We start from the raw sequence: 17,426 nt of genomic DNA, 5'->3' as shown, positions 1-17,426 counted from the left end.
TGGGGAGCTGGAGGACCTTCCCAGAATGCCCCTGGGTGGCGGCAGGGACCGATCTTGCTTTGGGTCTCGGTGGCAAGACAGCGCCGCGCGCCTGCGAGCCCCGTCACGCTTAAATCCCCACCTACCGACCTTCTGCGTAGAGCACTGATTGGGTAGCGCCGCCGTGCGGCGTTTTTCCTCTCTCTCTCTCCGGGTAGGGAGGGAAAGTGAGGGTGAGGAGAGGAAAGCGGAGGAAAGGTGCGCGCGCGCGCTGCTCCTCCTCGTCGTCTACCGTTGCCGCGAAGGGACATGTGACCGGCGGAAAGCGGGCTCTGAGCAGAACGCGCTGTGGAAGCGGCCTGCTGCTGCTGCTTCCTCCTCTCCCGCCTCCTGCTGTCGCCGCCGCGCGAGGCCTTTTCCTCAGCCCGGCGGAGTTCGCGCGCGCGCGCGCCACGGAGGCGCCGAAAGGCCCAGAGCCTCCATGTTGGCTCCGCAGTAGCCGGAGCCCCTTGACCGCGCGACCTGCTCCTCCGTCCAAGCCGCTCGCTCCGAGGCGCCGCCAGGTAAGTTGAGTCGGCTTCGTTCGACGCGCGGGGAAGGAGGCGGCGAGGCCGGCGCTGCGTATGTGTGTGAGGGAGAAAGAGCGGAAGGGAAACAAAGAGGAAAGCACCGACGGCCAGGCCTCGTCCGCTTCCCCTCACGGAAGCTGCCCCGGCCTATTTCCTCGAGGCTCGGCGGGGCCTGGTGGCGAAACGGCCCCCCAACCTCGCCTTGATCCAGCTCGTGGCGGCAGGGGCCTTTGGAAGCTGGCGGAGGAGGCTCCGTGGTCGGGCCCCAAGCAGGGAAAGAAAGTTTCGCTGCCGGAGGAGGAGGAGGAGGAGGCCAATCCCGAGGGCTCCCCTCGGTGCGCAGGAGGAATTTCTCCTCCAGGAGCGAGGCTTTGCTGAAGCTTCTCGTCGTAGCCGAATAGCCAGCCCGTCCCGGGCAGTCCTTTGTTTAACAATTTCTCTCTCTCTCCGACACACACAAACACGCACGCACCTCTTGTTTGCGGGCTGGAGGTCACGGCGAGAAGTTGTTAATCTTTGGCCTCTGGACTCCGCGCAGAGCCCGGAGAGGAGAAGTTTGGCACTTGCGTTTGAATTTGCTTTTAAAGATAAACGAACCCCCCTTTTGTGTGTATGTCGTTTGTGGGATTACTGAAAGATGCCTTGTGCATCGAGCGTATGGAACAGGCGTAGGCAAACTCCGGCCCTTCAGATGTTTGGGAATACAATTCCCATCATCCCTAACTAACAGGACCAGTGGTCAGGGATAATAATTGTAGTCCCAAACATCTGGAGGGCCGGAGTTTGCCTATGCCTGGTACTGCCTGGTACAGAAGATAATACTTGGGAGGGTAAAGCACAGAGAATACTATTAAATTTCGTTACCTGAAAGAGGTGCTGGAAATGTGTTTGGAGTGTTTATGGATACACGAACTATCTGGCCAAGGCGAATAAAAAAGCTGGAGAGAATTAACTCTTAGTTGTCTATGGTGGATGTTTATTTAAGGTACCAGGAAACTTTCACTTTCTCTTTCTCCTGAAATACAAGGATAAGGAGTTTGCCTCTCAAACCTTTTGTGTATTTTCTTTTGGATTGTTTTGAGAGTGTTTTGAAGCAGCCAAAACCTGATCATAGGATCCCCTGACACATTTGATGCAAGTTGTGTTTGATATTCCAAATTCCTCTTTGTTGTAGTTGGGTATGTAATGACAGTCGTGGTGTCTTCACATTCATGAATGACAATGCCTATTGGGATGGATCTTTGTGTGTGTCACAGGCTGTTCTTTTGAACTGAAATGATCACATGATGTGTGTGTAGTCTGAAGGATTCTGTATGTCTCAAATTTCATTGTCCAATGCACAAACAATGTTGATGCTTTTCTTGCTATTACTATTATCTTGTTGTTTTGTTGTTGTTATTTATTAAATTTATATACTGCCCTTCTTCTGAAGATCACAGGACAGTTGCATGTTTGGCTGATCAGCAGTTTTAAAGGAAATGTCAGGATTGATATGAACAAGACCTATGATTTATGAATCATTGTCTTATTAGGGTTTCAGCTCTCTGCCTAGCATGCCACAGTAGGGGTGAAAATTGAGCCCTTCTAATCAAATTAGAGGAGGGAGGAGGCTGACCTGGCAGAAGATGTATGTCTGTAGGGACAGGTAAGATGAAGGGCCTGGCCAGCCTCAGGTTTCCTGTGCCTGATCTACTGTCCTGTTATGGGTTCTGTAACTGAAAGTTGCATAGCCCATGTCACTTGGAAGCAATTCAGTGTCAAAATTTGGAGATGAGAGAGATCCTTAATTTCCTTTGCAGTCTCACATACCTGTCTCTCTTAACTATATGCTTAATTGTATAAACTGTTTTCTTTGTGAAGGCATAGCAAACAGAAGGGATTGAATATCTATAAAGGTGTCTGGGGGCTCTTTTGTAATGCCAGAAGTAGTTGATTGCCATTGGTTATAAACTGCTAGCAGATATCTAATTACTTCATAAGGCGCAAAAGCACACACCTCCTCCCATGTACACCAAATCCACAGTTAAGCGGTATGTATTGTTTTTCTGGAAAGCAAGGACAGGAAGGGAAGGGAAAGTATGTAATTAAATTCTTAGAAAGTTTGTGAAGAAACGTTCGTGAGTAATGCATAGGTAGGAAATGGGGGGGTTGGCTTTTTTTCTGAAAAAAGTGTCAGTAATCTTTTAAACTTCATAGCTGGCTCTTTCACTAAAAACTAGTCTTTTCATTCCTTAGGGCAAAGATATGTGTATTCTTGGTTAAGTCCAGGCTTCCCACCAACTTGTCCTATTTTATGCTATCACAGGAGGGTGGGATTGTGTGAGAGCCTGAGAGGGTGGCCAGGTGGTGACATTATCTGGCTGATACTTTACCACACTGAGGTGCAAGCTCTTCCCAATAAACTGTTCGCTGTTCTCCCAAGGGATGGGGCTTGTGACGAATACCCCTTCTGCTCTGCTTCTGGGCTTAAGGTTTCCCCCCAGCATTCAAAATGAGGAATGAGCAAGTAGGATGTTAGAAATCTGTGTCCTTGCCCTATGCCAGGGATCTCCAACTTCCAAGAGACCGTGATCTACTCCCACTTTTTTAAAAAAAGGCAGTGATCTACCACTTTTTTTGGGGGGGTCCATCAGGATCATAGGATGCCCCGCGATCGACCGGTAGGTCACAGTCGACTGGTTGGACATCCCTGCCCTATGCCATTCCCAACTCTGTGTAAAGCTGTAGCCATTAAACTTGTGTCCATTTTAACCCACATGTTGTCTCGCAGTTGGTCTTACTTTCCCATACCACTGCACTCTATGGACACAGAAAGCATTCACATATATTAGCAAAAGATAATAGGGAGTTTGATGGCATTATTGCAAATGAGAATGGGTTGGTGTGAGAGCAGAGGTCTTTATCCAGCTGCATTTGCTTGTTGTTTTTGACTTTAGCTGGAGGAAAACATTTTAAAGTTATCTAGAGGCATTTGCAGGACAAAACTGATAGGCTGGTAAAGGGTTAAGTGCCTTCTTTTCACTTTCTAATTCGTCATGTGTTGACACTACAGTGAAAATAAGGGATTAGGAACCCCCCCTTTCCCTTCAAATGTGCCATTGATCACCAAATTTTTGCATCTTTGTTTGTTTATCTTTTGCTATTTACTTAAAGCTGCAAATCTGTTAGGAAGTTTGTCTTATTAATAGGTTGTTTTATATATATATATATATATATATATATATATATATATATATATATATATAGTATCTTAGAAGAGTAAATTGTAGCAGGTAGGTGCACTGGAAAACGGATATAATACAAACAACCTCCAGACTATGAACATTCTGAGTTTGCTTGTACTCAGTAGCAAGTAACATTTTGCTGTTTATATACTGGTTGGAATCTAGAGTTGCTTTAGGAATGCTCATTGACTTTTGTATAAGTAGGATTTTTATTTCTAACAGCAGTCTTTCTCTCCCCCTTCCCCCATGACCTGGATCAGAACTCTGGAGGAAGCAGCTAGAGGAAGAAACACATTTTTTCTTTAGACATTTATACCCTAAAACAAAAAGCTTTAAAAAATGCTCAGTGTGCATTTCAACATCAAAAATTGTTAGCTGTGTGGCCTATGGTAGGAAGTTCCATAGCCTGGGTGTTATTACAGAGAAGGCTCCCACATATCCCATCAGCCATACTTAGCAGTGGGTCATGAAGTAGGGTGTCCTTTATTGGTGGATGAAGTTTCAACTTCTTAACCCATATTCATTCTGTTATTGATTGCAGGGTCCAGTTCTTGCTTGTCAAAATATACAGGTTGAAGAGTGAGAGAGAGGGCAGCTGTATTGATGCTAAAATCTTAGTCTGCAGTTATTCAAGAATAGTCATGAGATAAACAGCATTGTGCATGTGAACCTACACATCCACCTATCATTTAAGAGATTAGAGTTGAATTTAGGAGTGTTCCCTAAAAAGGTAGGGTAAGTTTAGAAAGATGACCCCAAATTGAAAATGTTTTGAGAATCACTGTTTTAGAATAACTTCTTGTTAAGGGGAAACTGACAAGGCATTGCATTTTCTCCCAAGATAAGTTGGACTTGGCTCAAGGAGAATCGGCCTGTGTTTCCATTTTTCTTTTCTTGTACTCATGATTATTCCTACTGTTCTGAGTTCGGGGGAAGGGGAATAACCAGGCCAGCTTGGTAATGGTCCGCTAATTATGGATGTGGGTGGCGCTGTGGGTTAAACCACAGAGCCTAGGGCTTGCTGATCAGAAGGTCGGCGGTTCGAATCCCCACGACGGGGTGAGCTCCTGTTATCCCAGCGCCTGCCAACCTAGCAGTTCGAAAGTACAAAGTGCAAGTAGATAAATAGGTACCACTCCAGTGGGAAGGTATACGGCGTTTCCGTGTGCTGCTCTGGTTCACCAGAAGCGGCTTAGTCATGCTGGCCACATGACCCAGGAGCTGTACGCTGGTTCCCTCGGCCAGTAAAGCGAGATGAGTGCCGCAGTCCCAGAGTCGACCGCGACTGGACCTAACGGTCAGGGGTCCCTTTACCTTTACCTTAAGATAGCAAAGGGAGTGGCTCTGTACCAGAGGACAAATGGGTGGGTTCAACTGTCTGTTAATTTGAAAGACAAAAGGCCAGAGCAGAGTTGAGTGGTGTGAGCTAGAAGCTGGATGCAAAAGCTGCAGGCTGGAAAGGCAGAGTGAAAGAGAACAAGGCCTGATTTCTGCTGGAATCCAAGGCTGTGGCTATGGGAGAAACAGGACCCTTTGTGGTGTTAATGCTTTGAACCCCTCCATTGTAGACATAGGTTGTATATACCATACATGTAAAGAAACCAAATATTCTAAAGCCACCAGAGCCTCCACTGTGCTTCATTCTGAAGGAAACACGAACTCTGTCTGAGTGCCTGGACCCCCCTGGCATCTCGTACCAGTCGGAGATTGGGGTGGCATGCAACTGTATGTTTAAGACAATATGGTATGAGATACTATGCCCTGGTCCTATGCATTGGGAAATCATAGTTACAGGAAAGAAAATAAAATTCCTTGAATGTATGAGGGCCAAGAAATAGAGACTTGTGGGTATAGGGCAGTATATAAATTTAATAAATAATAATTTTGAAGCAATGTGTGATATATATTCTTGTTATAACACTGCCTCTGTTGGAGTTGTAGGGTTGAAATCTGTGACATATTAGGAGGAATATAATCATTATCAATATTTTGCAGGTTGTATTTCCTAAGCAGAAATGAAGAATAAAAAGCAATGTATACAAAATGCTGAAGATGAAAAGCATGAAGACACAGAAGGTAGCTAATATAGGTTGGATATTCTGCTAAATCAGATAAGATAATAATAAACAAAGTGGAACAACATATATCACTTCTTTTTAGCATCTTCCTACCCCAACATTTCCAGATCTAATAGAGAAAATCTAAAGCATTCTTTGGTATTTCTGGTTTTAACTGATTAGAGATAGTGCCCACAGTTCATGGTCACTTCAGAGGGGGCTTCTGAAAAGGAGAATATGTGAAAACTCTTTGTAAGAGGTCCTTTGTACTTCAGGACATGATGACTCCTGTTGATGTGGCAAACTTACATTTGAAAGGGCTGATCCACATGGCCTGTTATTCTGGAATAACAACTCATTGAATCTCTTTTAACATCTGATTTGTTTACAATATCTGACAAAATAAGCTGCTCTTACCCCTTTCCTTGACAAAGTGCTTGTGTTGTATGTTATTTTCTGATATGCAAAGGGTTGTATAGCCGGTGCACATTGACACACATTGAAGATCAAAACTGTGTAAGGCAGGGATGGCTGACCTTTTTCATCCTGAAGATTGTGTTCAGAGTTGGCTAACCTGCAGTTCACATCTTACATACATACACTCTTGCCATGCAGACATGCATGAAGCTGCACAGTATCCACCCACAGAGGCACTCATCATACATATAGATACATATACTGTACTGCACACTCGTTCCCCATCCTCTCAGCCTAGTTCTGTGTTGGGCCAGTTTCTTCACTGTAAGGCTAGACTGCATGGAGAGGTTTAAACCTCTCAACTCGGCACTGAGAAATGTCAATTTCTCCACTGCAGTTCTGAGCTTACGTGAGAAGTTTAAACCTCTCTATCTAAGTGCTGGGATGGAGATTGACCACAGCTTTCCCTCTCATCTCAGTAGTTGAGATATTGCTTCATTGCAGGATTGGGCTGTGAGGAGAGGTTTAAATCTTTCCCAAATTCAACCTTTCCTCTCAGCTCCATGATGGAGAAGTTGCAGTGCTAAAGAGGGGCATGGCTTTTCCACCTGCAGTAACTTTGTTGGGTGGGCTGGAATTGGCCTATGAGCTTGCTACCCCTGATTTGAGGAGATGTTTCTGAAGCATCCAGGAATTTAATGCCCATGTGGAGGTGTGGTATCATCTCAAGACCACTGTTTATGATTTTTTGATATTATACATTGTGTCCCAAGTGAATTGTTATCTAGACACTTGCAGGCTAACCAGGAAAAGGTATTGTCTATTTGGCATTTGTTAGTTTTCAGTCGGTCTGGATTTTAATAGGGTTTAAAGAAATTATAGAGTCAACTTTATTTTTTAAAACTTGAAAAAAGGCCTAAAAGGTTTCATTTTAATCATAGGAAAATTATTGCACTGTTTTTGAGATAGCTATTTACAAAAACAAAAAAGATATTTGTACAAAATTTCACCTTACAATTTTATATGCATGTAGATCACATTGTTACCACAGTGATTTATAATTAACCTGTGAAACCAATTGACATACCATATTTTTCGCTCTATAAGACGCACCAGACCACAAGACGCACCTAGTTTTTGGAGGAGGAAAACAAGAAAAAAAATATTCTGAATCTCAGAAGCCAGAACAGCAAGAGGGATCGCTGTGCAGTGAAAGCAGCAATCCCTCTTGCTGTTCTGGCTTCTGGGATAGCTGCGCAGCCTGCATTCGCTCCATAAGATGCACACACATTTCCCCTTACTTTTTAGGAGGAGAAAAAGTGAGTCTTATAGAGCAAAAAAACCGGTATATGCAGTAGTGACTACTGTCATAGTAACTTGTTTAAAAGCTTCAGTAATTCCATGTCATGGATGGTTTGTAGTTGGCCACTACCAATAGTAGGCCGGAGCAGTTTTCATATTCACATCTAAAGGCATACACACACACACCCTAAATCTTGACCTGACCTGCTCATGACCTGGTGGTTGGTAAGGATGAAATGTTGGGTAGAGGGGAGTATGATAATCACAATATTCAAAATTCAACATTTGCATTCTTGTTGGCTTCAGTCATACATAATGAGATAACTGCATTTCAGACCTAGCTGACAATATTGAGACATTTTACTGTCAGCTTACAAAGGATTTGAGAGTCAACTTTTTAGATCCGCAAGTTTGAACAAAACTGCATATCAGCATGATGTGGCATATTATTTAAGTGGATATTACTACTACAGACTTCACAAAGCTTTTACATTTTATAACAGGTGAAGAGAAAGAAGAAAACTGCTCCTGTTCTTCTAGCTTTCTGTCTGATGAAGATGACAGGTGTCCAATCTGTCTAAACTGCCTGGCAGAGCAGGAGGTTGGTTTTCCTGAAAACTGCAGTCACATCTTCTGCATGACCTGCATCCTTAAATGGGCCGAAGTGAGTATAGATGGTTCATGGGAAACTTGTAAACTGGCTACTTAAATGCTTAAAATCGTTTTAAAGGGTAATATTTCTCCTTGGCAGCCTAGCAGCCAAAGAACAGTACTACTAGTTCCTCATATTCAAGTGACCTCGAAGGCACATGGCAGCCTGCTTTTGAAACATGAGACTTTCAAAAGCAGTATATAATATAGCAAAAGGGCTTGATGTTTAAAGGATTTTTTTAAAAAAAACCAAAAAAACCAAAACCCAGCTGGCATGCCTAAATCAGCTCTTTGTGAGTTATGGCCCATTTCAGCGAAGTACTTGCATCACCACATTTGGTAAATGCTTAGGTAGTGGCCTTTGTTTTTTGGAAGTTAATGTTGTGAGTTCTTGATAAATGGTTTGTCCATTTGTCTTCCCAAACTCTATAGGTAATTATTGTGTCTCCTTTCCAAAGTTCCTACTGCTGTTGCTTTCCAGGGAAATCTGCTAAATGATGATCCCATAGTACTGACCTGTTTTCTTGCAACTTTGTAATATTGTGCTTTGTTACTGTAGACTTCTTTCTTTGCCCGTGTAGTATACTGCTTATGCAGTATAACATTGTTGCTTTCAACATCTTGTTTATTGTGATGAACAACCCAGATTGAGATTGAGAAAACTTCATAAGGACCTAAAGTCTTATACACATCATATGCAATATTGTAACTGATGCTTATCCAGCTTCTTAGAAACCTTTTTGGAGAACTACTTTTTCTAGGCATCTTTTATTGCTGTGATCACTTATCGCTGTGGCAGATATTATAAACCCCAGAGTTTAAATGCATACTCTTCATGTCCTACTCTAATCAGTAGGACAAAATGTTTCTAAAAGTCAGTAATTGTTTTCTATGTTCATGGCATTCCTTCAAGTATTTGAATCTAATTATCCAGAATTGTGGTCATGATAAAATGTTTAGTCCCTCTGCTTTAGAGACACAAGCCAACAGGCCTCAATGGTGGAAAAACAGTGTGGCAAGCAAAGCCCAGCAGGGATTGCACTTATGCACAGGTTGATCTTGCTTAATGTGCAGAATGTGTGACTGGAACTAGGTGGGTTGAGAGGAGGGCTCAGATCTTGCAGTCAGTCTGCATGTCAATATCTGGAAGGGTCTCGTAGGTTGGTTGTAGAAGTTCTTCGTAGTTGCTGGATCCGAGTCACTGCTATGTGGCAGTCTGTGGCCCTTCCCACTCATCAGGAGGAAATGATATGAATATGGTTGCAGTAAGGATAGTATGGAGTCCGAATTCAGTTTCTATTGTTCCCCTGCTTCCAACTCTCTTTCGAGACCTGGGTTTTACTACTGCACCACTCTGTCGCCACCATGTGACTTCCTGGTTGCTTGCTATCTAAAGTGCAAGATCACACCTTTATTTTATCACCTGTAGGATTTCCACCACACACACCTGAAATATCAAACGTGTGCTTTCCCAATTCCTTTTATATTTCTGTTGTCATCATTTAATTCCCAAAAATTCATTTATTCACCTTTTTACCATCCACACACCAATATGCATGTACACACAGACACAGGTGTCACATTTGTGTTCTTTAAGAACTCTTGGGTGGATGTCATCTGAATCCAGTCATTTGTTTGTTTATAACTGGTCAAGAAGGCTTACATCAGCTCTCTTGGTGCTGTGTCTCAACCCAGACTGGTAGCTGTCTTGCTCCAAACAAAACACAAGTTGTAGTTCATGTTTGTGTCTTACTGCACATGGTTTGTATAAGAGAGACCAACCATGATTCTAAATTCAAATGTAGCCCTCAGCCAAGCCATGGCCCAACTGTGATAGCAGCAGGACCTGGGGAGTGAAGTGGCAGCAATTTTTGCTTGGAGAACCCACATACTTGTTATCCATTCCTGCTTAGCTATGCTTTGGGTTAGTGTTACATGCAAAGTGGACCAGAGTTCTCTTCATACAGGACTGCCACTATTGATTTGAAATAAATGGACATGACTAACTGAGGTCGATTAATTTTCATCATCTCCTGAGTAGAACTGTCATGGACTGGCTGCTGACAATAACTCAGTTGGATACAACCCTCAGTCCTATGGATGTGGTTGGTTTAAAATTTAAATAAATGTGCATATTACAAACCCTTTGCTACAGGTGCCTTATTGGTTTATGTGGGAACTAAACCTTTAATCAAAACTGCCACTCCTAGGAGGAACGGCTATTATTTCTAAAATATCCTTAAAAATAAAATTTCTGTTGATTTGCAACCCAACAGATAGCTTGCCCTTGCTGATTGATCAACTAATGCTTTAATTGATTTACTTATTAAGCCAATTAGCATCTGGAGTCTTAAATTAATTGAAAGTAACATATTCCAGAGGAATGTGCATGCAGGTTGGTTTGAATCAAGAGATTCAAAAACTGGACAGATGATACAGTTGTTCTTTTTTTTGGAGGAAAAAAAATATTTCTAATGTTATAAAATAGTGAGATGTGAACAAAATCTTCTTTCAGACCAGAGCGTCATGCCCAGTTGACCGCAAACAGTTCCAAGCTGTATATAAACTAAATGCGTTAGAAGACTGCATAAAGGCAAGTTCCAATGTTTATTTAATTTATATTTTGTGTTTAGAAAGTTACCATCAGAATAAATTAGCGTTTTGTTCTTCAAAGATCTGAATAATTATTTGGTCACTAAGGCAGGTTGAATGCTGTTAATTGCATGTTCTAACTTTGACCAAAAAACATTTGTTTAAAGCATTTAACCCTGACAGAAGGAGTCCTTCTCTTTGTGGAAGTTGAAGTCTATTTCCAACCCATTTTTTATATACTTCACAATTATTTCTCAGTGTTGGTAACATCATACCATTTAGCGCTCAAATGATTTCTTATTTTATTTGTTGGCAAGCTGTAATTCCCAGCACATCTCAGAAAGTTCTAGTGTTTAACTGTGATTGATTTGCAAAGCAGATGCTGATTGCTCTTTTCAATTAATTGCAGATTTGGGCAAGGGGAGAGATTGGTCTCTCTGTTTTGTCTTTGCAGAAGGTAAAAGCAGTGTAATACTTCAGCCACTTCTGCAAACATAAGCAAGACCCCATTCTCCCGAGTCTTCTGCCATTTGCAGAAGAGGTGGAGAAGGAGAGAAAAAGAGAAACACACAGTATTTTTTATTCAACCTAGGCTTCCCTCTTACTCCATACCCCTGCTTCTCTAAAACCCCATAAAGGTGGTGTTATCAGAATTCTTCCAAATACATGATTTATGGGAAGTAAACAATGTCTAAATTTTAAGACCCATGTTTATTTAAAAATAAAAGGCTTAAATCACATTTGCCCCAAAATGATAAACTAGGAAGACATTAGGAGTGAAATCCAGGGCTGTCATGCCATGCACTGAATGGCTTTTGATTCAGCACAGATGATCACTAACAGTGATAAACTCCGCGGTCCTACTATATTTCCCTATGCTCCTGAAAATCAGTTATAGAAGTTTAGGGGATCCTTTAAAACTTGGTGGATAGTGGTGTGGGCAGCTGCCATGTGAATGGGAAACTGGAAAAAATACCGTTCCTTCTTACATTAGCAGATTCCTCCATGGTCAAAAACTGTTTTCTGAGCAGGATGGCAACAGCAGATTTCACCCTGATGATTCAATCAGTATCTTGGGAACACTTTCATGCGGCAAATAATGAGGACCGTATGAAGAGCCAGTGTGGTGTAGTGGTTAAGAGCGGTAGATTTGTAATCTGGGGAACCGAGTTCACGTCTCCGCTCCTCCACATGCAGCTGCTGGGTGACCTTGGGCTCGCCACACTTCTCTGAAGTCTCTCAGCCCCATTCACCTCACAGAGTGTTTGTTGTGAGGGAGGAAGGGAAAGGAGAATGTTAGCTTCTTTGAGACACCTTTGGGTAGTGATAAAGCGGGATATCAAATCCAAACTCCTCTTCTTCTTCAATTGTCTAGTAGCTTATAAGAAAAGTTTTACTGGACTTTTTATGTTTTCAGAAAACACCAAGACAGATTTTTAGGTTTTTTACTGGTAACTCTACCCAAGCGTGTGCTATTGAGCAAGCTTCTGCTTTGTCTTTTTTCCTAGAATGAGAATGTTCCTTTCCCAGAGTTCCTTTAGAACAAATCAGTGTGATGCTATAAATCAGCATTGGCATTTTTATATCATGTATTAAGTGAATAATGCTGTAGGCTGAATCACATAACTACTAGGTTATAAATATTAGAGAAAATTATTTGGGAAATTGCTGTACTAATTTTAACATTCCTTACAGGTTCAAATAAAGGAACAAGTAAGCAAAAAAGATGACCTACTTAGCTGTAATGAGGGCAAGTATTGCCCTGCAAATATGAAAAACTGTACAAGGTTAGTAATGAACCTTTCCTTTACTGTTGATGTCATGTCTAGTTCGTTCATAAACATTGATTAGATGTGTTTCAGATTGATAAGGATGATACCAATAAGTAATACTCGGAGTACTCAGGTAGAGATCAAAAGACTTGCTATTTAAGTTTGTTAATTTGTGCCGGGTTAAGAGTACGACTAATGTTGAATACGATACGACCCTAAATACATAGGCAATATTTAAGACATTTTGCCGAGAAAGGAGCCATTAGATGGCATAGGTTGCTGTCACCCTTTACCAGGATTAATCTTCATATTCTTTGGAGATAAGCAACAGTTTGTTGCTGTACATTTAAGTGTCCAGAGTATCACAGCAGTTTCATTCTTTAGATCTTGAATGTTAAAGATCTTCAGGGTATTTATAGAGTTCATTCCTTTATGGGACCTTGGTCCATCATTAGCACACACTAAATTGCTCGGCATATAACTGTTTTGTATGTGTTTGCAGAAAACATGAAAATGCAGGGAAAGTGCATTTAACAGCAATCTCCTGTAAAGGCTGGAACCAAAAACACAGTAAGTTTGTTTTTGTTTTTTGTCACTAACTTGGCTTCCCTTTGAAATTTCAAAACTACATGTTGCTAGTGCTTTGGAAGTATTTGATATGCTTCTATCAAATTAATGGTTTCTAAGCCAGTTTCAGCAGAGCAGAGAATTCTTGCGACGTTATGGGAGATAGGAAACTGCAATAAATCAAATCTAGGCTCCAATCAAAAGAACCTCAGGGGTTCTGATGCTCACTTGTCCAGTATGCCAGTGTTGAGGAGACTGTGTACTATACAGGACTTTTAAAGAGAATTGGCAAACCTTTCCATGCACAAAGAGGTCCTGCTCACATATACACAGACGCACTTGATAAGGTCTGAGCTTAGTAAATAGCAACAAATCAATCAAATAGCTTATTGTGTATTAGCAAGTATTTAAACTGTGTATTTTTCCTTTGAAGCTCTGTCTCACACCCCCAGCATTTGGGGAACAATTTCTGTGGTCCAGAGCATTCTTTTCATATGATGTTCCAAGAGAACTTCAGTGTGCATGGAAGTGGCCTCTGCTTCCTAACCACAAACCTTGCTTCTCATGTTGGCCCTTAGCTCTTTCGCTGACCCTATCAGAAAAGAGTCATTTCTCCCTAATTGTCAACTAGTAGTCCAGACATAGGAGTGCTTAGATATGTAGCAAGTCACTAATTCTAGGCAAAATAACCAGGATAGGCTTGACAAAAACAGAGTCCTGTGGCACTGTAAAAGCTTAACCAAATTCTAGCATCATCTTGTATACATGAGATGTGTCAGCAGGGGAATAGTGTGAGCTGAATGTACCTCTGGGTGTGCTGAAATAGTTATATTAGTTGGCTGGTTTGTATTCTGTGTTGTGAAATTATATAAAGAACAGACAAATACTGTATCTTATGTGTCCCACTGATTAGCTTGGGTATATGCTAGTAATTTTCTAATCTGATTGTGTTTTTCTTCGAAAGGGCTTTTGCAGTAGTAAAATGTTTGTGAAATTCTTACATTTAAAATGAAATTTAATCTACGTCTAATTGCCTTAATGCTAATGATTATCAGATTAAAGTGAGATTGTGCATTTTTTAACCATTATAAAGGTTCTTCAAACAAAGAAGAAGATAAAAGTTCTATTTCTATGAAGAAAAATAAGGTTTGTTCAATTACTTTTATGTTTAAAGGACTAAAAGTTACTGAATACATTTTTGTTTAAGGCGGCTTTCCCTCAAGTTTGTGCAATGACAGTACAAACTGGGGGTCTCCAGAGTCTTAGGCAGAGATCTTTCCCATCACCTGCTACCTAACCTTTTAAAGTCTGTGCCGAGATAATTTGTTTGAGGTGCCTAATTACAATGAAAATAATTTAAGGACTTTCTAAATGCAAAGTGTCTCCTCTACCTCTGAGTCCTTCCCTGCCACGCCATCCTAGTTTGTAGACCTAGCAGTGAAAGTGAGTTTCAAGACCTTGTGAAATGTGTTGCATGAATATATTTCTGCCCGTGTCTCAGTGCAGTTTAGATGGCTTCTGCAGTTATATGACTAGAATATAAATCTTCTTTCAAATCTTCTTACATCTGGAACGCTTTTTTGTTTTATGAATATTGGATGCAGAGGTTACCACAGTGTTTTACATTTAAAACTTTATTTTGTAGCCCAGAAGACAAACCTGCTCAAGCAGATTTCTCAGAAGTAACTTCTGTGGTAGATTTTCTTCTAATAGTAGCTTCAATGGAGAATCTCCTAATTACCAAAATGAATGGTCAGTATTGAATCTATTGTTCACAAATACTATTGTAATACTGTAAAATGTTAATATGACTCACTTGACTTCCTGGGAAAATGGTAAATCTAGATTAACTTTTTTTCCTCGCATATAAAACCACTGTAGTAGGATCTACTCCAGCAAAAAAAGAGAAATATGTAATTGAGCCCTAATCTCCCAATATTATCTTTGCAAATATTCTAGAGCAATTTTTAAAATCTGAAAGTCTATCTCTGTAGGGTTTAAATGGCTTTTGTATCTGTTCTCCTTGGAACGTAGAGCCTACAGTGAGTTAGACCTTTTGTTCCATCTCATTCAGCATTGTCAACCCTGATTGGTAGTGTCTCTCCAAGGTTGCAGTTCTTCCTGGCCTATAGATACCAGGGATTGAACCTGGGACCTTTGACATGTAAAGCATGATCAGTACCACTGAGCTACGGCCTTTCCTCTCCTAATATGCTGTTGTCATGTTGCCATGTAGTGTTGCAGCTTTGTGTATGAGCTGAGACCCAATTCAAATATTACATCTCCCTTGAGCACTTTAGGCGACCTAAGGAAGCCAGTGGCTGTGTTTTGTCATTATGCTAAACCATTGTATTGGATTGTATATCAGACTAGGGGTTGTATGCTCCCTCTTCCTTCTCTTACAGTGTGGCATCAAGGGCAAGATAGGAGGCTTCTTATTTAAGAGTGACTGCAGTTCAGTGTGTTTGAAGCCTAAGCAGTAGTTAATCTTATCTGTGGTCATTTGAAACAAGGCAGCTTCATGAACTATGGTTAAAATGGACTTAATGAACGGGCTTGTTTTAATGGACTATAGTTAAGATTAACTGCACTTTGGGGTTTAAATACTGCAACAAGCTGCATTTTATTTAAAATGGAAACAGAAACTTCTGAAGTCTTCCTTACTGCTGTGCCAGCGCAAGAGATGGGTGGTGGCAGGCTGGAGGAAGGAAGCACATGAGTCTTCAGATAGATCAGTTTGTCCTTGTACTGTTCAACTCTGCTGCAGTTTTCTTTATCTGAATGAGACCAGTATCTGTACCTCAACCCATTCATCTGCTGCATAAGGATAATACTGACCCACCCACTTTGTGAGACTATTAAGCGTTATGGAGAATTAATATAAAGTGTACATGTATGTCAATTATCATTTTCCATTCTGGAAATAAGTGCACAGTTGTATCTTAAATCTATCTGCCACCTTGTTAAGCTGCACATCAAGGCCCTAAAATTTATTTCAAATTTATGTTCCAGTATAGAGATCAGCAAAATTGACACAATGATCGGGCATAAGAGAAGAGAGCTGGAGTTGTCATGTTCTGTACTAGCTAGTATGGCAAGGTAAAGCAACCAACTGGTTAAGAACTGTTTTGTTTTGTTTTTAAATGCAGTTTGTCACTAGTGAAGCTACAGTCACAATATCTAAAGAACAATAACAACTGGGTTAAGATAAACTTTCAATAGTATTTGAAATTGTGTGGGGTTTTTTTTTATTTACATATGACTGCACAAAATAAAATACTTATATTTTATGTTGTGAACCGCCCTGTGATCTTCGGATGAAAGGCGGTAAACAAATTTAATTTATAATTATATTAAAATGTGCTTTGCTATATAATAGTTTGGTTCTGTCTACTATTCTGAATCGATAGAACCTCAGTTAAGCAAAGGGTTTGTCTGGCTTCTTGTTTTGCATTCAGAATGCTTAAAACTTAGGATCATCATATTGCTCATAATAAGAGGAATGCAGTAATAAGAGTGTTTTTGCACTTAAATCTGGTTATATTTTTATTTTTTTGATTTGTAATGCATAAACCTAACATTAATGAATATTTGGGACAATGATACTTACAGGAAAATTCATAATCCAGGTGATTAAAAAGCTAGTAATATACATATAGATTTCATTTTGGAAAGCCAAAGCATTTTCTTTTTTCCTATTCCACTTCAGACCTTTTAGGGGAGTCCAAATTATCTAAGCCTAAAAGGACTTTGGCCAAGATAACAAACTTTAAATCCAAGAAGGGAGTCTCAATCCTTCATGTGCTTTTCATTACTATTTATCCAATGGATACAATGTGTTTCTATATGGCCTTATGTGATTCCCACCCCACCCCCCGGTAGGATTCTTTCTGTAACTCTTGTTTTTATGTGGGTTAATTTTTACAGAGTACCTTCCATGGGCTGTGAAACAGAGATGACAACCTGCTGTCTGGTTTCCACTGCTGTAGTGGGAACTCTTTTTTTGAGAAGTTCTTCGCCTTTGGAAAACTTTGGTAAATTTTTTTTGTAAGTTTTATTTATAGTTCATATAAAGCAACATTTTCATTAATTCCTCCAACTATATTATATGATTTTCCCTATTTAAATATACATTTTAAGAGTTAATTGTCACATTGGCGCGAAGTAAAACACAAAATATTTTGAAATGTCTAAAGAATGTTCAGATGTAAAGTTGGTTTTTTAACATAATATGGGAGGTGGCTAAGGTAGAATGTGCAGGCCCTAATTTCTTCTCTTATTTTCTCTCTCTACCAT

General features: G+C 40.6%; 2 protein-coding genes across 4 annotated transcripts in view; both read left to right on the top strand.

The window, feature by feature from the left end:
* SLC38A1 (solute carrier family 38 member 1) overlaps window positions 1-12,578 on the top strand; it is a 70,618-nt gene extending 58,040 nt beyond the window's left edge. Inside the window, exon 17 of the transcript XR_014539287.1 lies at window positions 11,908-12,578. The gene's annotated coding sequence lies outside the window, so the exon portion shown is untranslated. The remainder of the gene's footprint in view (window positions 1-11,907) is intronic.
* SCAF11 (SR-related CTD associated factor 11) overlaps window positions 28-17,426 on the top strand; it is a 31,266-nt gene continuing 13,867 nt past the window's right edge. For all 3 annotated transcript variants that reach the window (XM_083574313.1, XM_083574312.1, XM_083574311.1), the window contains exons 1-10: window positions 28-542; window positions 5,768-5,848; window positions 8,052-8,212; window positions 10,715-10,792; window positions 12,487-12,578; window positions 13,066-13,133; window positions 14,224-14,276; window positions 14,776-14,882; window positions 16,143-16,229; window positions 17,058-17,164. In XM_083574313.1, coding sequence (XP_083430439.1) covers window positions 5,788-5,848; window positions 8,052-8,212; window positions 10,715-10,792; window positions 12,487-12,578; window positions 13,066-13,133; window positions 14,224-14,276; window positions 14,776-14,882; window positions 16,143-16,229; window positions 17,058-17,164 — 814 coding nt within the window. In that variant the 5' untranslated portion in view covers window positions 28-542; window positions 5,768-5,787. The remainder of the gene's footprint in view (window positions 543-5,767; window positions 5,849-8,051; window positions 8,213-10,714; window positions 10,793-12,486; window positions 12,579-13,065; window positions 13,134-14,223; window positions 14,277-14,775; window positions 14,883-16,142; window positions 16,230-17,057; window positions 17,165-17,426) is intronic.

Source organism: Podarcis filfolensis, assembly GCF_964270895.1.
Source record: "Podarcis filfolensis genome assembly, chromosome: 10".
In the NCBI taxonomy this organism is placed as follows: domain Eukaryota; kingdom Metazoa; phylum Chordata; class Lepidosauria; order Squamata; family Lacertidae; genus Podarcis; species Podarcis filfolensis.
The sequence above is the reverse complement of the archived record's forward strand: the minus strand, read 5'-3'. Positions and strand labels throughout refer to the sequence as shown.